The sequence below is a fragment of the Caretta caretta genome, chromosome 5 (assembly GCF_965140235.1).
Source record: "Caretta caretta isolate rCarCar2 chromosome 5, rCarCar1.hap1, whole genome shotgun sequence".
Classification (NCBI taxonomy): Eukaryota; Metazoa; Chordata; order Testudines; family Cheloniidae; genus Caretta; species Caretta caretta.
The window spans coordinates 70652327-70676866 of NC_134210.1; the positions used below are offsets into that span (position 1 = coordinate 70652327).

The 24540-nt window shown below is 41.6% G+C and overlaps 1 protein-coding gene across 1 annotated transcript in view; it reads left to right on the forward strand.

The window, feature by feature from the left end:
• The window catches only part of MAN2A1 (mannosidase alpha class 2A member 1), a 213761-nt gene that overhangs the window by 158401 nt on the left and 30820 nt on the right, over positions 1 to 24540 (forward strand). Inside the window, exons 14-18 of the mRNA XM_048849432.2 lie at positions 5763 to 5999; positions 6122 to 6244; positions 14422 to 14536; positions 19971 to 20104; positions 22025 to 22166. Of these exons, the coding sequence (XP_048705389.2) occupies positions 5763 to 5999; positions 6122 to 6244; positions 14422 to 14536; positions 19971 to 20104; positions 22025 to 22166 (751 nt within the window). The remainder of the gene's footprint in view (positions 1 to 5762; positions 6000 to 6121; positions 6245 to 14421; positions 14537 to 19970; positions 20105 to 22024; positions 22167 to 24540) is intronic.

Here is a 24540-nt window from a genome sequence, read left to right on the forward strand (position 1 = left end):
ATTCTGGGAAATTTCAAACCGTACTGCATCATAGAGATTCTTCTCAATCTTCATGTGCTTGTAGTTCTGTTCTACTGTGAATGTCTCACTGAGATTTGTCAAAAAAAACCAAAACCAAACAATGTTACATGGAACTCTGTTCAGATGTTTATTTAACATTACTCTTTTGATCTGGAAGCCAGGTTGAGTTCCCATTTCAGAATCATTTTCCTACAATGTATATTCTTTTCAGCCCTCTTCTAATGGGCTAATTACTGCTAATAAATCTCAAGCGTGAGGCTCTGCAGTGGCTGTTCTAGAAGGAGAAAGGAAAGTTTACATATGGAGCTTTGGGCACATTGTTTCTGGAGATCCACCCAGAAATATTTCTCTGCTGTGAAGAGCTTTATATGGCTTCTAAGGCCTGGTCTACACTATGAGTTTATGTCAAATTTAGCAGCATTAAATCCGAATTAACCCTGCACCCGTCCACACAATGAAGCCATTTTTTCGACATAAAGGGCTCTTAAAACCGATTTCTGTACTCCTCTCCAACGAGGGGATTAGCGCTGAAATTGACATCGCCGTTTCGAATTTGGGTTAGTGTGGACGCATTTTGAAGGTATTGGCCTCCAGGAGCTATCCCACAGTGCACCATTGTGACCATTCTGGACAGCACTCTGAACTCGGATGCACTAGCCAGGTGTACAGGAAAAGCCCCGGGAACTTTTGAATCTCATTTCCTGTTTGGCCAGGCAAGCTCATGAACACAGGTGACCATGCAGTCCCAGAATCGAAAAAGAGCTCCAGCATGGACGGAACAGGAGGTACTGGATCTGATGGCTGTATGGGGAGAGGAATCCGTACTATCAGTACTATGTTCCAAAAGACGAAATGCCAAAACATTTCAAAAATCTCAGAGGCCATGAGGGACAGAGGCTACATCAGGGACGCAACACAGTGCCGCGTGAAATTTAAGGAGCTCAGACAAGCATACCAGAAAACCAGAGAATCAAACAGACGCTCCTGGACAGAGCCCCAGACATGCCGCTTCTATGCTGAGCTGCATGCAATTCTAGGGGGGGCCGCCACCACTACCCCACCCCTGTCTGTGGGCTCCGAGGATGGGGTACTCTCCACCATGCCTGAGGATTTTGCAGAAGGGGAAGATGAGGAGGACGACGAGCTTGGGGAGAGCGCACAGCACATCATTTTCCCCGAAAGCCAGGATCTTTTTATCACCCTAACTGAAATACCCTCCCAACCCAACAAAGCCGGAAAAGGGACCTCTGGTGAGTGTATCTTTTTAAATATAATACATGTTGTTATAAAAGCAAGCATTTTTTAATGATTAAGTAGCCCTGAGGACTTGGGATGCATTCGTGGCCAGTACTGCTACTGGAAAAGTCTGTTAACGTGTCTGGGGATGGAGCGGAAATCTTCCAGGAATATCTCCATGAAGCTCTCCTGGAGGTACTCTAAAAGCCTTTGCAGAAGGTTTCTGGGGAGAGCAGCCTTATTTCATCCTCCATGGTAGGACACTTCACCACGCCATGCTAGTAGCAAGTAATCTGGTATCATTGTATGACAAAGCCTGGCAGCATATGGTCCCGGTGTTTGTTGGCATTCAAGCAACATCCGTTCTTTATCTCTCTGTGTTATCCTCAGGAGAGTGATATCGTTCATGGTAACCTGATTGAAATAGGGGAATTTGATTAAGGTGGCCGTTCCTACTGGGCTGTTTGCCTGTGGCTGAAAATAAATCCTCCCCACAGTTAGCCACACAGTGGGAGGGGGGGCCATTGGTGCTGAGCTGTTCGCGTTTGGCTAGCAGGGATCTTCCCTGATACCAGCCAGGTGGTGGGGGGAGGGGAAAAGGCGATCATCCCAGAGAATTGGTTGATGGGAGGGGGTTAGTTTGGTTTCTGCTGCTGCACGTTAACAGGAAAACTGCAGCATTAAATGGCCAACTCAACGGGCTTTGCTTGGTACGGAAAAGGAGGGGGCTGCTGTTTTGAAGGTTTCAGAAGCCGAAAGACTATGGCTTACCATGGCCACCTGCAAGCCGAATTCCGTTGCCCGGCCCTACATGTGTGATCTCTAACACCAAAGCCGCAGGCACTCAACATAAGATGCAAAATTCGACCTTGTACCAAAATCACATGTGCCATGTGATGTGAATAGTGTTGTTCACTGTGAAAGAGTATAGCCATTGTTCTGTAAAATGTATCTTTTTAAATACTTCACTCCCCTTTTTTCCTCCAGCAGCTGCAAATGTTTCAAGCCTCCATCCCAGAGGCTATCTCAGATAAGGCGGCGAAAAAAACAAGCGTGCGATGACATGTTCTCTGAGCTCATGCAGTTGTCCGGCACTGACAGAGCTGTGTGGAGGGACACAATAGCAGAGTACAGGACGGTGGCTGATGAACGTGAGGAGAGGTGGCGGCAGGCAGATCAGAGGAGGCATGAGGAAACGCTGGGGATACTGCAGGATCAAACGGACATGCTCCAGCATCTGGTGGAGGTTCATGAATGGCAGCAGGATCACAGACCACTGTTGCAGCCCCTGCTTAACCGCCCTCTCTCCTCCCCAAGTTTCATTGCCTCCTCACCCAGATGCCCAAGAACGCGGGGTGGGAGGCTCCGGGCACCCAACCACTCCACCCCAGTGGACAGCCCAAGCAACAGAAGGTTGGCATTGAACAAGTTTTAAAGTGGCCTTTTCCTTCCCTCCTACCCTCCTCCCACACCCCACCTGGGCTAGCTTGTGAGTTATCTCCCTATTTTTATAATCAATTAATAAAGAAAACATGTTTTTTAAACGATAGTGACTTTATTTCCTTTGCAAGCAAGCTGTGATCGAAGGCGGGAAGGCGGGTGGCTTACAGGGAATTAGAGTCAACCAAGGGGGTTGGTTTTCATCAAGGAGGAACAAACAGAACTGTCACGCTACCCTGGCCAGTCATGAAACTATTTTTCAAAGGTTCTCTGATGCGCACCGCTTCCTGCTGTGCTCTTCTAACCGCCCTGGTGTCTGGCTGTGTGTATTCAGTGACCAGGCGATTTGCATCAACCTCCCACCCCGCCATAAACGTCTCCTCCTTACTGTCACAGAGATTGACAGAGCACACAACAAGCAACAATAACAATGGGAATATTGGTTTCGCTGAGGTCTGAGCGAGTCAGTAAACTGCACCAGCGACCCTTTAAACGTCCAAATGCACACACTACCACCATTCTGCACTTGCTCAGCCTATAGTTGAACAGCTCCTGACTACTGTCCAGGGCATTAAGGGGTAGGCTGGGTCCCCAAGGATAACTATTGGCATTTCAACATCCCCAACAGTTATTTTCTGGTCTGGGAAGTAAATCCCTTCCTGCAGCCGTTTAAACAGACCAGAGTTCCTGAAGGCGCGAGCGTCTTGAACCTTTCCCGGCCATCACACATTGATGGTGGTGAAACGTCCCTTGTGATCCACCAGTGCTTGCAGCACCATTGAAAAGTACCCCTTGCGATTTATGTACTGGCTGCCCTTGTAGTCCGGTCCAAAAATAGGGATATGCGTTCTGTCTATAGCCCCACCACAGTTAGGGAATCCCATTGCAGGAAAGACATCTACTATGACCTGCAGATTTCCCAGAGTCACTACCTTTGATAGCAGCAGCTCAGTGATTGCGTTGGCTACTTGCATCACAGCAACCCCCACAGTAGATTTGCCCACTCCAAATTGATTCCCGACTGACTGGTAGCTGTCTGGCGTTGCAAGCTTCCACAGGGCTATTGCCATTCGCTTTTGAACTGTGAGGGCTGCTCTCATCTTGGTATTCTTGTGCTTCAGGGCAGGGGAAAACAAGTCACAAAGTTCCACGAAAGTGCCCTTACGCATACAAAAGTTTTGGAGCCACTGGGAATCATCCCAGACCCACAACGCTATGCGGTCCCACCAGTCTGTGCTTGTTTCCCCGGCCTAGAATCAGCGTTCCATGGCATGAGCCTGCCCCATTAACACCATGATCTCCAAATTGCAGGGGAATGCGGTTTTAGAGAAAAGTGTGTTCATGTCCTCATCACTGTGCTGCCGTCTCCTCCTTGCCTTGTTTTTCAGGTGCTGGTTCTACATACACTGCACGATAATGCATGAGGTCTTTACAATGGTCATAACTGCTGTGGTGAGCTGAACGGGCTCCATGCTTGTTGTACTGTGGCGTCTGCTCCTTCTCGGGCAATCCAGGGAAAAGGGCGCGAAACAATTGTTTGCCGTTGCTCTGGCGGACGGAGGGGCGACTGACAACATGGCTTACAGGGTTGGCTTACAGAGAATTAAAATCAACAAAGGGGGTGGGTTTGCGAGAAACAGAATGGCCCCCTCAAGGATAGAACTAAAACTGGGTTTAGCAGGCCGTTGATTTCACGGAGGGAGGGAGGAAAAAATGAATACAAAACAAATCTGATCTATTTCTTGTTTTGATCTACTTCATCTATCTTTATACATCTTGCTGGCAGCAGACTGTGCAGTACATCCGCTAGCCATCATCATCACCTGTGTGCTCGGCAGAAGACGGTGCAGTATGACTGCTGGCCATTGTCTTCTGCTGGCTGCAGATTAAAAGACAGTGCACTGCCGGTAGGACTGAATCTCCATGAGACGAAACTTAAAAGGGAAATGACTTGGCTGAGTCACTCCCATGTTTGCCCAGGCACCCCTGACCTCATCGAGGTTGGTTAAAAGAGCACCCTGGACTACGTCAATGACTGCTACCAGTCATACTGCACTGTCTGCTGCCAAAAGGCAATAAACTGTTGCTGTGTAACAATGCAGTACTGTGTCTGCCAGCACCCAGGAGACATACGGTGACGGTTAGCTGAGCGGGCTGCATGCTTGCCGTGGTATGGTCTGCACAGGTAACTCAAGAAAAAAGGCGCAAAACGATTGTCTGCCCTTGCTTTCACAGAGGGAGGGAGGGAACGGGGACCTGACGATATGTACCCAGAACCACCCGCAACAGTGTTTTAGCCCCATCAGGCACTGGGATTTCTACCCAGAATTCAAATGGGCGGTGGAGACTGCAGGAACTGTGGGATAGCTACCCACAGTGTTAACACTCTGGAAGTTGATGGCTGCCTCGGTACTGTGGACACACTCCGCCGACTACATGCACTTAGAGCATTTGTGTGGGGACACACACAATTGACTGTATAAAAATGCTTTCTACAAAAACGACTTCTATAAATTCAACCTAATTTCATAGTGTAGACAAGGCCTAAGTAAGCAGCAAAGAATCAATGGCAGTTTGGGCCACATTCCATTATATGCTCCTGTTCAGATCCATAATGATCTGTTAATGTTGTGCTCCAACATTCTCCGCTTTCTAGAATATTTCTGACCTGTGGCACCAATTTTATGCTCATCTCCTTAATGTGTGGCAATATGCTCAACTCAAGATTACAGATCATATTTCTTTATAGCAATAGACTAAAAATTTTAACTGTTGTTCATCTTTGTAAACAATGATCATGCCCTTCTGAAATATTGCTAATCAGATGAATAGCAGCAACGTTTTTATTTGTGATGAAATATTAGAACATTTGACTTAATAATTTGAAATATTCTTATTAATAATCTAATATTAATTTGCATTCTTGGAAATTGGGCAAAAATCAATGCTGTGTAACTATTGAGATGAATAGAAATTCAGCAGGCATGAATTTGGTGCAGTATGTTCAGAAATTTATTTTAATGATAACAGTACATTTTTAATATGTTTTCTTCTTGCTCCAACAGATCTCTTTCATGGTGCACCTACCGCCTTTGGGTCTGGGAGTTTATCAGCTTTTGGAGGTTCTGAGTTCAGAAATGGTCTTGGCTGATTATAATATATATACTAGTGGAGGAAATAATGTGCAGGTGAACTCAGATGAGGTTTTCAAGATCAAGGAGATGCAAAATTCTGCAGATGATATTACCTTAGAGAACTCCTATATGAAACTATGGTTTTCTGGGATCTCAGGGCTTCTGAAGGTATGTTGGCTCACAATATGAAATATTGTATTTCTTATTCATAAGAATATTGATGCATAAAAGATTCTGATGCGTAAAAACTAAATGTGTCACCCTCTCAAATTGTGATTATTTATCTTTAGAAAATTAACACAAAAGAAGATGGCAAAAATCATCAAATAAAAGTGGAGTTTGCGTGGTATGGAACTACAAGTAACAGAGATAAGAGCGGGGCTTATCTCTTCTTACCAGATGGAGAGGCCAAGGTAATAGTACTCATATTATATTTGTAATAAAGGCTTTCCATCCTGAAAGATCCCAGAACACTTTGCAAACTACGTCTAGAAGCAGTGGTTGACCCACCATTGAAATATAGCTACATCTGTTGTGAAGCACTGTGTTCAAATTATGCATGTTGGAATTTTAACAGGGGACACTGACAATCCTGGCAGAAAGTGCCATGAGATTTTCAATGACCACAAGTGGCCAAGACCTCATTTTCGTGTCTTACGTTAAAAGTGTATTGCAGATATTCATTCATTTTTTCCAGCTTTTCTTTCTCCCTATTTCTCTTTTCGCCCTTTAGTCTGAGTTTGGATATACTAAATTTATACATGGAATAATAGAGTGAATATGCTAAACTTTTTTAAGACTGTAAGCTCTTTGTGGGATGGGCTGTTGTTATGATGTGTTTATACAGTGCCTAGCATGATGCAGCCCAACTTTCATTGAGATGTTCAGCGCTACTGCAGCATAAATGATGATGATAAACATAAAAAGAAGAGCAAGTGGCTGTCTAATTTAGCCATCATCTACTACAAACAGGCATTATTTTTGTTCAGCAATTATTTTTAAAAATCACATATTCTTTTCAGTTAACTTGTGTTTAGTTTCAACTTCCTTGGAAATTCAGAAACATGCAGTGTATCTGTACTTGTTACCATGTATATTCATATTAGTGAAACAGTTTTATAAAGGTAAATGATAGCATGCACCTTAATATTTCTCTTCATTCTTCCAGTCCCAGTTTTCCCTCAGAGGAACTTTAATTGCTGATGTAGGGTCAGATTGAAGCCCTTCCTGTGTGTTCGCACAAGGAAGAAAGGGCATATAACATGTTTACAGTCCCTTGTACTGGCCAGCCATACTGTGGGTGGAGCAACTTTTGTAGTCTTGCTGCTTCCCACCACCTTAGCTTTGGGGGTATATAAGGCTCACACAGGATATATCCCACCCTCCCCTCCACTTCCACTACAGAAGAAAGGACAGAGGAACTGAAAGGCAGACTGTGACTGAGTCATAGTCAGTTTCCTGGGGAACTGAACCAACATGCTGCCTCGTACACAAAGCTCCTGGTAAAGCCAACAATGAACTCTAAACAATTTATCAGTCAGGTTGACATAATTACACATCTCAGTATTCTTAAGAGCCCCAGTGGAAATATGGACAGATTGCTGAGGATGAGTACAAAAGAGTAGCACAAGCATGTAGGGACAAAATCAGAAAGCTAAGGCACAAAAATGAGTTATACTGAGCAAAGGAGGTAATAAGAAGAGGTTTTTAAAAATATATTAGGAGCAAGAGAAAGATAAAGGAAAATGGAGGCCCTCCACTTAACAGGGAAGGAGAGCTAATAACATATGACAAAAAAGGGGGCTGAGGAGTTTAATGACTATTTTGCTTCAGTCTTCTCGAAAAAGGTAAATTGTGACCCAATATTTTAACACAATCAATATTAACAACGGGGGTAGGAATGCAACCCAACATAGGGAAAGAACAAGTTAAAGAATATTTAGATAAGCTAGATGTATTCAAGTTGGGAATACAGGCAGGGCCTGATGAAATTTATCCTAGGGTACTTATGGAACTAGCTGAAGCAATCTCAGAACAGTTAGCAATTATCTTTCAGAATTCCTGGAGGAAGGGTGAGGTTCCAGAGGACTGGAGAAGGGCAAGCATACTACCTCTCTTTAAAAGGGGGAGCAAAGAGGCCCTAGAGAATTTTAGACCAATCAGCCTAACTTCAATACCTGAAAAGATACTGGAGCAAATTATTGAACAATAAGCTTGTTAGCACCTAGAGGATAATAGAGTCAAAAGTAATAGCCAGCATGGATTTGTCAAGAACAAGTCATGCCAAACCAATTTAATTTCATTCTTTGACAGGGAACTCTTCTGATGCCAGATATTTCTTTCCAAGAACTCCTGATTTTGAAAGACAATTAGTACAGGACTTTACAGGAGCTACAATAGTTATTAACCTGGGTCAGGAACCCTTATCAGGTAGAGATGCCACAACCTTGCACTGTGAACCAGCTGCTGAAGAAAGTGTGGCAAAAACCTCACATTGCTATCCCAACCTTCAAGACAGTGAGGAAAAAATATATTCTCCCCAAGGATGTATGGTGTCTCAGCTCCCTATGGGAGCTTGGGGGTAGGTGGAGACAGAGCCATAACTAGAGGGAAGGTTAAACACAATTATGGTACTGCCTTCCCAAAAATTAAGCGGTGGTGCTGATAATGAATTGAGCAAAAAGTTTACCAGTTCATGACTGCTACACTTCACATTGTGAACTGTGAGCCATAGGTCAGGTGGAACTATGGAAAAAGGCCTCCACCCTGGATGCTTAAAGTCTGTGAGAGTGTAGACCTGGCCTGGCTTCAGGTTTGGGCAACATTTTCAGGTGAGACAATGAAACAATCTTTGCCCCAAGTTTGGAAGCCTGTTGGTCTGCTTTCTGTTCTATCAAAAGACCTTGGTCTCAATAGTAATAGCATTTTTACCTCAGTGTTGTATGTACGAAGGACCTTAAGAGACTCAGTATCCTAAAAAATTGTCCTCTTTAAAATGGACAGCTAGGCAACCGTTTTTTACATAAACATGGAGGGAGACACCAGGTTGTGCTCCCTATTTTGAGAAACAGTGCAGGTGTGGGAATATTGTGTGTCCTACAAGATGAGCCTTGTCACCATGTGTCTGACGGGGGTGGGGGGGGGAACACAATCACAGATAGGGCTGAGCTGAAACAGATCTTCACAAATGGTCTCTGAATTACAAACTGGCAGATCAGATTTTCCTCTACTAACAAGACACCATCAGTGGATCGTGTCATAAATCACACGAACAAAAATCTCTGCTTCTCATCATGGTACCAAAAAGATCATAGTTAACGTGACACTCTGTAAAGAGGCTGTTACATGGCTTTATACTAAACTCTGTTGTTGTAAATGTACTGCCAAATTTCAGAAGAGACAATGGTTTGAAGATAGTAGCTCTTATTGCTCTAGACAAGTGTGGTTCTTTACTTTGTTGCAAATGGCCATAGCCAGTATGATTCATGTTGTTGAGTCTGGTCTTAGATCATCAGTCAGAACCACAATATCTGCTTCGTCACAATATGGGAATCCTTCTCCCAAAGAGCTTGCCTTCTGACATAGAGATCCATGTGCATGGTGTATTTGAGCGGGTGTTTCTTGACTTCTGAGGTGCTAAAAGCACATTTAGCAGAAAGACATACAAGTCCAAGTGGAAAAATCTTTTAGTGCAGTGCAAACAAACCCCATGGACTCCATTACTTGCCTCATACACAAACTACTTAACTATCCTCTTCACCTGCCTGGGTCTAATTTAGAGTAACAGCATCCAGATACATTTGACAGTACTCGTGGTTTATTGTGAACTGATTGAAGGTAGACCAGTGTCTTTTCAGCAACTTGTCATCCAATTTGTGCACCATTAAGAAAGCCCTTTGTGGTATGGGATGTTAATGTCCTGACAAAGCTGATGAACTGCTCATTTTGAACTGCTCTGTTCCTGTGATAGCTAGGAGGGGAAGTATCAATCTGATGAGCCAGAGGACTACTTTTTGAAGTTGAAACAGATTATATTATTTGGTTGCAAGAGCTCCTAGCAAAGTTGGATGGCAAAAAGACAAACCAAAAAAGTCTTTGTGCCATCTAACTCTACTCTGAGTTCTCAATATAAAATATGGTCTGTTTCAACTTCAAAAAGTAGTCCTTTGGCTCATCAGACTTACTTTCCCTCATGGCAATCAAGAGATGGGGAAAAGTTGTCTGAGAAGTGGGGCTGAAAACCAGCTCCTGTGACAGCCTCAGGGACAAGTTTCCCCCATTTTCTACTTCCAAGAGGAGGGAGAGAGGACTTGTCCCTGAATCTGTCTCATGAGACAGTCATCCTTTTTTCTTGGACAAATTCCTTGAGCACCCAGCATAGAAAATCTTAGTCAGAAAAGTACAGATGATTCATTGGTTGGAGTCATTGCTGGAGATCAATGAGTTTGAGATCTGCTACTACTAATAGCCTTTCATGCACAGGAGCTCCTCCTCTGCTGACCCACTCAAACAACTCAGAGAGTATTAACTGGGCAGTCAGAAGAAGGAATTTGGCTCCTATCCTCAGCCTTCCTACCAGTAGTCCCAGTCTCACAAACCCACTCTAGATCAGCAAACCAGGGCTAGGAGTTGGCAGTTTGAAAGGCAATTGTGCTCCTGAGACAGCTTCAGCTCCTGGACCTAGTGGTCCTCCTGGGATGGGGCAAAGCTGAGCTAGTACTAAAGCTTTGTCAGGAGTGCAGTTAATGGTTCAGCTAAGTTTGTTGTGCAGGGATCGGCAGTCTTTGGCACCAGGCCAATCAGGGAAATCCGCTGGTGGGCCAGTTTGTTTACCTGCAGTATCCGCAGGTTCAGCCAATCGCAGCTCCCACTGGCCGTGGTTCGCCATTCCAGGCTAATGGGGGCTGTGGGAAGTGGCATGGACCGAGGAATTTGCTGGCTGCCACTTCCCTAATATTGAACCTAATATATATGTAATCATAGTAATACGTTACTTAACACTTACGTTACTCTCATCTCCAAAATGCTTCACAAATATTAAATCAGTAATTCTCACAACATACCCATGAGGTATGTAATGAAGATTATCCTCATTTTAAGACAGAGTAGGGTTAAGAAAATTTCCCAAGACCACAAAGAAAGTCAATGTAAAAGTAGGGATTATATATTCCCAGATCCCAGTCTTGTGTTCAGATTACCAGACCTACACTCATCTACTATAGATGAAAAGTTATTTTTGGAGGGGGTTTTAAATTGGGATTTAAACCTATTTTAATAACTGATATGTTGTGCTTCAGAGTAGCAGCCGTCTTAGTCTGTATTCGCGAAAAGAAAAGGAGTACTAGTGGCACCTTAGAGACTAACCAATTTATTTGAGCATAAGCTTTTGTGAGCTACAGCTCACTTCATCGGATGCATTCAGTGGAAAATACAGTGAGGAGATTTATATACACACAGAACATGAAAAAATGGGTGTTATCATACACATTGTAAGGAGAGTGATCACTTAAGATAAGTTATTACCAGCAGGAGGGTGGGGGAGTGGGGAGAAAACCTTTTGTAGTGATAATCAAGGTGGGCCATTGCCAGCAGTTGACAAGAACATCTGAAGAACAGTGGGCTGGGGGGGGGGGGACATAAACATGGGGAAATAGTTTTACTTTGTGTAATGACACATCCAATCCCAGTCTCTATTGAAGCCTAAGTTAATTGTATCCAGTTTGCAAATTAATTCCAATTCAGCAGTCTCTTGTTGGAGTCTGTTTTTGAAATCTTTTTGTTGTAATATTGCAACCTTTAGGTCTGTAATCGAGTGACCAGAGAGATTGAAGTGTTCTCCGACTGGTTTATGAACGTTATACTTCTTGACATCTGACTTGTGTCCATTTATTCTTTTACATAGAGACTGTCCAGTTTGACCAGTGTACATGGCAGAGGGGCATTGCTGGCACATGATAGCATATATCACATTGGTAAATGTGCAGGTGAACGAGCCTCTGATAGTGTGGCTGATGTGATTAGGCCCTATGATGGTGTCCCCTGAATAGATATGTGGACGCAGTTGGCAACGGGCTTTGTTGCAAGGGTAGGTTCCTGGGGTAGTGGTTCTGTTGTGTGATATGTGGTTGCAGGTGAGTATTTGCTTCAAGTTGGGGGGCTGTCTGTAGGCAAGGACTGGCCTGTCTCACAAGATTTGTGAGAGCGATGGGTCGTCCTTTAGGATAGGTTGTAGATCCTTGATGATGCGTTGGAGAGGTTTTAGTTGGGGGCTGAAGGTGATGGCTAGTGGCCTTCTGTTATTTTCTTTGTTAGGCCTGTCCTGTAGTAGGTGACTTCTGGGTACTCTTCTGGCTCTGTCAGTTTGTTTCTTCACTTCAGCAGAGGGTATTGTAGTTGTAAGAATGCTTGATAGAGATCTTGTAGGTGTTTGTCTCTGCCTGAGGGGTTGGAGCAAATACGGATGTAGTGTAGAGCTTGGCTGTAGACAATGGATCGTGTGGTGTGGTCAGGGTGAAAGCTGGAGGCATGTAGGTAGGAATAGCGGTCAGTAGGTTTCCGGTATAGGGTGGTGTGTATGTGACCATCGCTTATTAGCACCGTAGTGTCCAGGAAGTGGATCTCTTGTGTGGACTGGACCAGGCTGAGGTTGATGGTGGGATGGAAATTGTTGAAATCATGTTGGAATTCCTCAAGGGCTTCTTTTCCATCGGTCCAGATGCTGAAGATGTCATCAGTGTAGCGCAAGTAGAGTAGGGGCATTAGGGAACGAGAGCTGAGGAAGCGTTATTCTAAGTCAGCCATAAAAATGTTGGCATACTGTGGGGCCATGCGGGTACCCATAGCAGTGCTGCTGATTTGAAGGTATACATTGTCCCCAAATGTAAAATAGTTATGGGTGAGGACAAAGTCACAAATTTCAGCCACCAGTTTTGCCGTGACATTATCGGGGATACTGTTCCTGACGGCTTGTAGTCCATCTTTGTGTGGAATGTTGGTGTAGAGGGCTTCTACATCCATAGTGGCCAGAATGGTGTTTTCGGGAAGGTCACCGATGGATTGTAGTTTCCTCAGGAAGTCAGTGGTGTCTCAAAGATAGCTGGGAGTGCTGGTAGCGTAGGGCCTGAGGAGAGAGTCTACATAGCCAGACAATCCTACTGTCAGGGTGCCAATGCCTAAGATGATGGGGCGTCCAGGATTTCCAGATTTATGGATCTTGGGTAGCAGATAGAATGCCCCAGGTCAGGGTTCCAGGGGTGTGTGTGTGCGGATTTGTTCTTGTGCTTTTTCAGGGAGTTTCTTGAGCAAATGCTGTAGTTTCTTTTGGTAACCCTCAGTGGGATCAGAGGGTAATGGCTTGTAGAAAGTGGTGTTGGAGAGCTGCTTAGCAGCCTCTTGTTCATATTCTGACCTATTCATGATGACGACAGCACCTCCTTTGTTAGTCTTTTTGATTATGATGTCAGAGTTGTTTCTGAGGCTGTGGATGGCATTGTGCTCTGCACAGCTGAGGTTATGAGGCAAGTGATGCTGCTTTTCCACAATTTCAGCGCGGGCATGTTGGAAGCACTCTATGTAGAAGTCCAGTCTGTTGTTTTGACCCTCAGGAGGAGTCCACCTAGAATCCTTCTTTTTGTAGTGTTGGTAGGAAGGTCTCTGTGGATTAGTATGTTGTTCAGAGGTGTGTTGGAAATATTCCTTGAGTCGGAGACGTCAAAAATAGGATTCTAGGTCACCACAGAACTGTATCATGTTCTTGTGGGTGGAGGGGCAGAAGGAGAGGCCCCGAGATAGGACAGATTCTTCTGCTGGGCTAAGAGTATAGTTGGATATATTGACAATATTGCTGGGTGGGTTAAGGGAACCATTACTGTGGCCTCTTGTGGCATGTAGTAGTTTAGATAGTTTAGTGTCCTTTTTCTTTTGTAGAGAAGCAAAGTGTGTATTGTAAATGGCTTGTCTAGTTTTTGTAAAGTCCAGCCACGAGGAAGTTTGTGTGGAAGGTTGGTTTTTTATGAGAGTATCCATTTTTGAGAGCTCATTCTTAGTCTTTCCCGTTTGCTCGTAGAGAATGTTGATCAGGTGGTTCCGCAGTTTCTTTGAGAGCGTGTGGCACAAGCTGTCAGCATAGTCTGTATGGTATGTAGATTGTAATGCATTTTTTACCTTTAGTCCTTTGGTATGATGTCCATCTGTTTGCATTTGGAAAGGAAGATGTCTGTCTGTATCTGTACGAGTTTTTTCATGCAGTTGATAGATTTCCACTCCATACAGCTAAATGCAGTGCCTTGCATAATGACAGGTTTCAGAGTAGCAGCCGTGTTAGTCTGTATTCGCAAAAAGAAAAGGAGTACTAGTGACACCTTAGAGACTAACCAATTTATTTGAGCATAAGCTTTCGTGAGCTACAGCTCACTTCATCGGATGCATTCAGTGGAAAATACAGTGAGGAGATTTATATACACACAGAACATGAAAAAATGGTTGTTATCATACACATTGTAAGGAGAGTGATCACTTAAGATGAGCTATTACCGGATTTTTTTATGCTGCAAACAGTTTTCATGCCATTGTTTTAACTTTGTTTTTGCAGCCTTATGTTTTCACGGATCCACCTACCATAAGAGTTACTCATGGAAAGATTTTCTCAGAAGTTACTTGTTTTTTCCATCATCTGACACACACAGTGCGACTCTACAAAGTTCAGGGTAAGAGGTTTTAAAACTGCAGTTATATATGTCTTTGTATTTTCTTGATAATTTTGTTTAGTTTTGGCCTTACGTAGGCTTTCCAGTGCTTACATAACTTATGATTAGTACAGTGCTGGTTTAGGAATTGCTTTCTGATTGCAGCATTCACTAAGTTTAAGGACAAATGCTTTATTCTTGAGTCTTGCAGCAGTCACTCAACTAAAGGCAGACTTAAATGCAACAGATTTTCCTGGTGGACGACTCCCTCAACATTGGGAAATCCTCTTATGGTGTAGGGCTGCCACAGTGGTTCCTACACCACTCAACACCCAGTACAGGTGGCATTCCTGGGTTAACGGATGTAGCAGTGGTGTGGCTGGGGATTTCTGTTGCTCTGGCACTGTGCGGCTGTTGTAGATTAGAGTGGCCTTGAGGCTGCACCTGTGCTGAGGACCAAGGCATTGTAAAACCAGCCCCAGGAATGAGAAATGTAAATGGCTCCTTTGTGTCTCCCTATATCCATCTCAGCTGTATGCAGCATTTAATGGGTACGCAATCCTGAATGGGGCCTTTGGCTACTATACTGTAGAAATAATAAATTGTTAGTAACGATCGCTAAAATGAGGGAGGGAGAATTGTAATATTTTGAGACCCTACTCCTGTTTTAAAGGCTTCAAATGATGGAGAATCCACTACATCCCTAGATAAATTGTTCCAAAGGTTTTATTACCGTCACTGTTAAAAATCTGTATTTTATTTCTAATACGAATTTGTCTAGTTTCAGCTTCCAGTCATTGGATCTCAGTAGGCCTTTTTCTGCTAGATTAAACAAACCATCTGCTGTCAGAAATCTCTTCTGTATTGTGATATACCAGGATACAATCCAGACTACTGAGCAGCTGTCACCCTGCCCTGCAACCTCAGATGTCTTACAATGCCTTGCTGAAATATCTTCCACCTGGGCCACTCACAAACAGCCTTCCAGCATGCAAAGTCTGTGTGTAACTGCAGCCTGCCTGCCACACTTGGGTTACACTCTGGCTCTCACCAGCCTGGGTTATACTGCAGGGTGACCCCAACACACCCCTAGTCTTAGATTTTCCTTCAGAAATGTATGTCCTATACTTTCTTGGACAGTACAAAATATTTTAGGTTCATTATTCCTTAAAGGGAATATGCCATTTTATTATCTCAGATAGTTCTTCTGACACTTCTGTTTAAACACCCTGGATTAGATAACACAGTAAAACAAGTTTATTAACTACAAAGAGAGAGAAATTTTAAGTGAGTACAAGTAATGAAATATAAAAGTCAGAAATGGTTACAAGGAAAATAAGGATAAAACTTTTACTAATGCCTAACTTAAACTAATCAGATTCAAGCAAAGCTTCTCACCACGTGCTTTCAGCAGTCTTACTGACCAAACTCAGTAGAGTCAGGACCCCTCCCCCAGAGTCCAACTAATGCTTCCTTTGTCAGTTCAGGCGCAGTGGATGTGATGGGCAGGGAGAGTGAGAGGTGCGTTGGGGTGTGTGTTCCTCCTTTTTATAGTTTCAGTCCCCCTTTTGAAAAACATTTCCAGCTGGGAACGAGGAGACAGAGTCAATATGGAAGGATGTTCTTGCTGGCTTTTTCTCAATTGTTTGAGCTTTCTTTGTTTCCCTCCCTACTTGATGATTCTGTTTACTGCTTAAATGCAAATAAAGGCACACACACATTCCTTTGTCTAGGAGAGATCTGTTTGCTTACTTCTGTTTGGGCAGTGCCGTGGAGTTTGGAACATGTGTTAATAACATCATATAGGAAAATCTTATAACTTTACATACAATGTTGCCATACATATTTTGCTAGGACAATACTGATCAGAAAAATGAGTTTCCAAGGCATACTTTGTTACAAAGATTTATTACAATACTGTGTAGGTTGTGGATACAGGGGCATACTCGGTCCCACCTATGTAAGTACTTGCAGACTCTGATCAAGGCACCTCTAAATCTTCTCTGGGATAAACTACATAGCTCTAGTCTCTCACTATGTGCTTTCAAAACCTTGAATCATTCTTGGATCTTCTCTGATCCCTTTCCAGTTTTTCCCCTATCCTTTTTTAAGTGGGGACACATATTCCATAATAGTTTCACTAGTGCAGTATTAGAGGTAATACCACTTCTCTACTCCTCCTCAATTTTGCATCCATGGATTGCATCCACCCTGTACAGTATTGCACAGGAAGCTCATGTTCAACTGGTTACCTACCATGACCTTAAATTCTTTTCAATGTCACTGAATTCCAGGATTCAGGCATGCATATTGTAAGTGCGTGACCTACATTCTTTGTTTTTTATGTATGACCTCACAATTGGCTTTGTTAAAACACACAATGGCATCTTACCAAGTAGTCCAGATTGGTCTGTACACCTGACCTGTCCCCATCATTACTTGCCACTCAAGTTGGATCTGAAACCTGTTAATTAGTTGTGATTTGGGAATACAAATGATGAACTATATCCACTATAAAAATTTTAAACTGTGTGAACCTCATGGTTTATAAGTAGGAATAGAGCTCGGGACCACCTGCTCCAAATGGCCATGTAAAGGGCAGTTCAAATGGTTTAAGTGAAACCGGGCCTTGCTCCCCTTTCTTTAACCTTTTGCTCTTTTCTTCCGTTTTGGGGCCCTAGCCTGCTCTGTAACTGTTCCCATCACTAGACCTAAATTAAACTTATCTGCATTCCTGAGCTCCTTTTTCATTAGTTTTACCTGATACAGCTCTGAGTTTCACAAAGATATTATGGTCTCTTACCTGATTTCCCTAAGTTTAGTTAGACTTTCTAGCGCAGTCATTCCAAACATAGCAATTCATTCATAAAGAGCATGGTGGGTGAATTCTTATGGTCAGCTGTGATTTCCGCCATGAATACCTACAAGTGCAAGAGTGGTGCTCAAAAATGCAAGCTGTAGCAGGCCCATGAAAAAGATGATCAGAAAAGTGTGAGTGGTCTACCAAATATCTTGAAATATTTGACCATATTGCTGGTAAACAGTCTGCAGACAGTTCTGTTACTTGCATTTCTTACCCTTCCTTAGCTAGTGAGGACGTTGATTTGGGTTTGTCAGGCGTGTTCCATTCTGGAGTATCTGATTCCAGCACAAAACTTGACATCGAATTGTTGGGTCCCAAAATCTGATTTTCAGCAGAATGTTGCCCATTGGTTACTAGCACAACTGTTACGGATGTGGACTCTGAAAGAAGTTTTTTTATTGGAAGCATGGGGCAGAATTTTGACTTCAAGCGAGATCTGGCTGCTTGGCCACAAAAGTGACAGATTCTGTTTACCATTTTTTGGTAGAAAATGGTCCCAGAGTTAAATTAGAACGAGCCTGTTTGCTTACTGAATTCAAATAAAGGCAAGTATTAAAATTGTGGTTCCTTGTCAAAATTTCTAATGGGAAGTTGCACCAGTGATTTTGGTTGATATGCAGTTTGACTCTTGCCTTCTTGTACTGTTTCATTTGTTTGCTTTTCCAGCCAAACTCCTCATCTTCCTTTGTGAACTTGTAAAACTGGGTTCACAAATTTTTTCCACTTTAGCAATGGATTATGCCTATGTGAATGTTCAAAGAACAGGTGGAGGCAATCGCTCGCTGAATGGTTGGTAAAGGGTTGCACAATTGACGAAGATATGCAAATCTGCTATCACGATACAATATTTTGCGGAGCTTAGGTGAGAGATTTAGTTTTGAGGGGTTCAGATGAGAAATTAGAAAGTTGTCATAATGGTAAATTTTGGTGATTATTTGAATTGCTTGCAGGGCATGGTAGCATGTTGTGAGATCGTATAGAAGCTATTAAGGGCAGTACTATAAAAAGCATGGTAGACCTTTTTTTGGACAGATTCAGGAAAGTTTAAATACTTCTCCATTGTATTTGCATTCCAAACTCTTCCAAATGGAACAAATGTCTCAGGTGCTAAGGTATATTGAAGTATCAAAAGATGGAGAAAAGGTTGATGACTGCTTTGTAGATTTCATTGATATTCACACCAAAACAGGGAAGGATATGCCAGGTTTAGAGATGCTGAAAAAAGTACTGTTTAGATATGGCTAATTGGAGGGGACAAAACTATGACAAGGAGCTAACATGGCTCCAGCATACAAAGGTGTTCAGAATCAAATTCAGCAGATAAGTCAGTATGCATCTTTTGTCCCCTGTGCTGCTGACTCACTAAATCTTGTAGGTGAACCAGCTGTAATGTTTTTTCCACAAGTTATTCTAAATTTTGGAGTTGTTCAAAGATTGTATACCCTGTTTTCCTCTTCTACTAGTTGTTGAAATATGTTGGAAAACATATTAAATTACATTAGAAAGCCAAAGCATGACAAGATGGTCAACCAGGGTAGAGGTAATCCATTCAAAATTAAGTTGAGGATTTTCTTGATGCTTTGATGAGATCAAGGCTGTACACAATCTTACTGCAGAATTTAAGTCTGAAGCTTATAGCTTGCAAACAAACATTTCATAATTTTCTTTTCTTGTTTTGGCCGAGATGTGGTATACTATCATATAAAAAATTAACCTGTAAGCTCCATTTTGAAACTCCTCATAGGTCGTTATGTGTACCTAATTAACTTCTAAAATCTGGCCCTCGTCCCTCCCCCCTCCATCGCCCAAAAGACATACTTTGTGTTCCCAGTCACATCAAAACAAAGTCTTCAAATTCTCTGCCCTTGGAAGCCCTATTTACTCGTATTAAAATGGTTCTGTACTTTCTCTTCACTCCTGTGATTGTAACAGAGTTGCCATAGGAGTGGTAGGAGACTAGCAACAGCACACCTACACCCAAAAGGAGCAGCAGTAGCAAGCACCAACAATTTAAGGTGGAGGAGCAGCATCAACTCCAGACAGTAAATGGCCCGGCCCTGTTCCAGAGCATTAGCTAGTGCTCAGGGGCAGGACCCAGCAATAACGTTGCACACTCCATTGCCTGCAGGAGGTGTGCTGACTTCTATACTGGTTTGGGCTATTAGTAATCTGCAGATATTAATAATCCACATAGTTTTTCTACTCCACATTAATGAAGCTTTCAAAATTATAGGAGTACTTGTAGCACCTTAGAGACTAACCAATTTATTTGAGCATGAGATTTCGTGAGCTACAAGTACTCCTTTTCTTTTTGCGAATACAGACTAACACGGCTGTTACTCTGAAACCTTTCAAAATTATATGGCTAATCTGGTAGGTAGCAATGGTATAGAGAGTCTCTGCTATGCAATTCTATAATAGTGATACATGCTCTGGGTTCAAAGCTTACTCCTCTCTATCAGGGTAGACATTAGTGTGAAAGGAAATTTGATTGAGGGAAATTGGAACATTGTTATGCTATGCGGCGAGCTCTATAGAACTTGGTTTTTATTTTTTAATAATCAGAAATTGTAAATGTACTTTTAAATTTAGGGTTGGAAGGCGAGTCTCTTGAGCTGTCCAATATTGTGGACATTAGAGGAGAATACAATCGTGAGATTGCAATGAGAATTTCATCTGACATAAACAGCCAAAACAGGTTTTACACTGACCTTAATGGATATCAGGTAATTACCATCTGTTAATTCTGAATATAGTAACTATGACAATTTAGAATCATCATGGCTTAATACTTGATTTTAATTGTTTTTTTTGGTCTTATTTACTCAAGCAAATAATAGTTTAGTATGAGAATGTTAATTATTTTGAAAGTGGGCATTAGTTTAAATATATACTATTTTTTTTACATGACTTAGAACCACTTAAATGCTATGAATAGCTTTTCCAAGATTCAAGAATGTTTATTTTATGTCTGTTATGACAAATCAGCCTATCTTATATACAAAAACTGTGTTTAGTTATAACAATATGATGGTACTAATATATCCTTTGTTTATAGACTATTATTATTATTATTATTTTAATTTTGTATGGTGCTGTAGACTTCTTAAAAAATAATCTCCTGTGCATGAATATTGAAGGAGGAGGAGATATGCTTAAAAATTAAGTATTTCATTTTTCATTGTTTTTGAGTGCCATCAGCATTCTGCGTGCTGCAGAATATGTAGATGAAATAGATTTTTGTCTCAAACTTCAGTCTACATAAGGTACTAAAGTAGATGTTCGTCATTGTGGAAGTTAGCATGTTACAATTACTGGAGAGACTTTCAAAGAGAAATGTCTGTTCCATTTCAAGGAAATTTTAAGATTTAAATAACTTCTAAGGGTTTGTAATTTGGCATCTGCTCTGTCAGGAGGCCATGAAATTCTGCAGAATCTAAGAACCCAAACATTCCTTTTTCATTCTCCCCATCATTGATAAAGTGGTAGCATCCGTGGCAAAGGGCATGATGTTTCCTGAGGAAGGTGCCTTCTTTTCAAAAAGCAAAACAACCAACTAACCCCAGCAAAGGACCAAACCCCTGCAAACAGGAAAGTAGAAGCCACCCTTAAAATGGACTTCAAAGCTACATCAGTTGTGTCAAGAATATTTCTGGCAACCACAAATTTTTCTCAGTCCACATTGTATTGACCTGAAAAATCTTTGTTTTAGTTCTCAGGGTCAAAGCATAAAAATAAATTGAACTAAAAGGTCACTAACAGACCGTCAGACACACTATTGATATGTTGTATTCCTTTCCTTTTCTGTCTTGTCTATTTAGATTTTTAAGATATTTGGAGCATGAATCTTACTACATGTTTGCACTGTGCCTAGCAGGCCCTGATCTTATCTGGGACCTCTAGCAGCTACTGTGATGCATATAAATTATACAATAATTGATTGGAACACAGTAAGCCATAGTATTGGTGATGCACCTGATGCAAAAGAATTCACGTCATTTTTCTTAGCTGTGTTGGCTCTGTGGTGTTTGCAGAAGTAAAAACTTTAGTTTCACTATTCTCAGCAGGTATAATTCTGAGTACATAGGGACCCAGATCTGTTGAGTAAGAAATTGCCATTTTATTTAATTATTTCAAAGTAGTACTGCTCTTAAATAAAAAATAATAAAGTGAAGTTTTAAAGTAGTAAAGAATATTTAATAGTACTATACATTTATCTATACAGATGGCAAGAAATGTCTGTAGATTTCTATTAATTATATCTGTGCTAGAAATCCTAGGAATAACTTACACTACTTTGAGCTAATTCACAATCTACTTTCTAAAGAAGAAGAAAAAAAAATCTCTCAAAAATACTGCTCCTTATCCTAAGAGCCATTACAATTCTTTATGCAAATTCCCTTGAAGAACCTTTCATTTTTTTGAAAACTACTTTGAACTACAAGTATGTGTAAGTTACACCACTTCTGAAGTAATGTTGGCCATAAGTCCCTGAAAAGCTGAATGATATGGTGGAGGGACTTGCTTTGGTGTCTATCAGTTGTTGATCCCAAAGCATATAAGATAAATGCCTAGAAAGATATTTTGCTTTTTTTTACATATTTAAATATCAATGGAATATACTGACGTTAATTTTGATATTGTAGATTCAGCCCAGAGTGACAATGAACAAATTGCCTCTTCAAGCAAATATCTATCCAGTGACTACAATGACTTATATCCAGGATGATGCCATTCGTTTGACTCTACATTCTGCTCAGTCTCTAGGTGTTACAAGCTTGAAAAGTGGTAAGTACAGTATGGGAAAGGTTTTCAAAGTCTGACCTACATATTAAATCATGTCAAGTATTCAGAGGGTTGTTTCACAGATTACTATGCTCTGTCATATCTCTTCCTTGAGAATGTAAAGAAAAAGGAAGCATTTTTACTACATCTAAAACATGATAGTTTGTGAGGAATATATTAGGAGCATGGGAGTGATCATTCTGAATCAGAATACTGATGTCCCGCTACTCTAGTATCCTATCTCCAACGGTGACGAGCACTAGTTGCTAAGAGGAAGCCATGCAGTAGGCAGATATGAGATTTACTCCCAGGGAAAGTCTCTTCCTAACTCCCATTAGTTAGAGGTTGTTTTATGTCCTTAAGGAGATGGGATTATGTCTAATCCATTGCTCTTGTTTTGTTTTGTTTTTTAATGTTTACTTTTATAATTCTGGATAGTCTTGTTTAATTTCTAAAAGTGTTGTTTTTGAATCCTGCTAAGCTTCTGGCTTCAGTGATACCTTATTGTAGTGAGTTACACCATCTAATTTTGTGTTGTGTGAAAAAGTATGTTCTTTAATCAGTTTTGAATTTTCTACCTTTTGATTTCATTGAAAAATTCCCTTATTCTTGCATTGTAAGAGAAGGTGAATAGAAGTTTCCTATCTACCAACCCAGTTCATAAAACTAGTTTTTATTGTTTACTTTTATGCATAAAAAGCGTTCATGAATAACTACTGTTGAAGCATATGAAGTGGTGCTGAAAGATGTGTGTACAGTACTCTAGGTGCAATCTCAGTAGATCTTTATGTACTATCTTTTTTCTTTTTCTTTTTTCTTTTATTGATAGTTATCTAGTGCTCTGTCTGCTTTCTCAGTGTGACACAAAATAGCTTAATCTCCTGAGGACTGAAAAGCTTTAGTCTAAATAAAGTATTTGGGCTTAATGTAGGGGTATGGGGTGAAATATACAGGTCAGGCTAGACAATCTAATATTCCCTTTTGGTGTTAGTTTCATAGAGTTTATCTGGCCATCTTCTCTACATCAAAGTTCTGTGTAACATTTGTAGTTAGAAAGAAGAAATATTGGAGGTGCACTACGTTAAAGGGAATAGGCCAATGACATCACGCTCACATGAGATCTCTCATGCAACCCCTGGGCACAAGCTTTTCAAGTCAGTTTAGCAGCCTGTTTCCAGAGACATATCTCATAAGTGTAAATGCACAGAGGCAATTCTTGAAGAACAAGAGTTACTCCTAAGTAACCTCTTTTCCTGTAAAATTTCAGCTTTCACGTACCCTTGTTGTAGGGCTAGAGCTGTTCAAATAGAAATTTCTGGAATTTCTTTTATAATAGGGAAAGTATTTTTCATTCTCCTGCAGCTCAAACATCTTACAAACTTTTGTCTAAATTTGGGGGGGAAAACAGTCTTATCCAGAGACCAGTTGTCAAGGTTCCTCCCCCACTCTGAACTCTAGGGTACAGATGTGGGGACCTGCATGTAAAAATCTCCTAAGCTTATCTTTACCAGCTTAGGTCAAAACTTCCCCAAGGTACAAAATATTCCCCCCCCGTTGTCCTTGGACTGGCCGCTACCACCACCAAACTAATACTGGTTACTGGGGAAGAGCTGTTTGGACGCGTCTTTCCCCCCAAAATACTTCCCAAAACCCTGCACCCCACTTCCTGGACAAGGTTTGGTAAAAAGCCTCACCAATTTGCCTAGGTGACTACAGACCCAGACCCTTGGATCTTAAGAACAATGAACAATCCTCCCAACACTTGCACCCCCCCTTTCCTGGGAAATGTTGGATAAAAAGCCTCACCAATTTGCATAGGTGACCACAGACCCAAACCCTTGGATCTGAGAACAATGAAAAAGCATTCAGTTTTTTACAAGAAGACTTTTAATAAAAAATAGAAGTAAATAGAAATAAAGAAATCCCCCCTGTAAAATCAGGATGGTAGATATCTTACAGGGTAATTAGATTCAAAAACATAGAGAATCCCTCTAGGCAAAACCTTAAGTTACAAAAAAGATACACAGACAGAAATAGTTATTCTATTCAGCACAATGCTTTTCTCAGCCATTTAAAGAAATCATAATCTAACACATACCTAGCTAGATTACTTACTAAAAGTTCTAAGACTCCATTCCTGGTCTATCCCCGGCCAAGACGACTACAGACAGACACAGACCCCTTTGTTTCTCTCCCTCCTCCCAGCTTTTGAAAGTATCTTGTCTCCTCATTGGTCATTTTGGTCAGGTGCCAGCGAGGTTACCTTTAGCTTCTTAACCCTTTACAGGTGAGAGGAGCTTTCCCCTGGCCAGGAGGGATTTCAAAGGGGTTTACCCTTCCCTTTATATTTATGACACCAGTGCTTGAAAATTTTAGC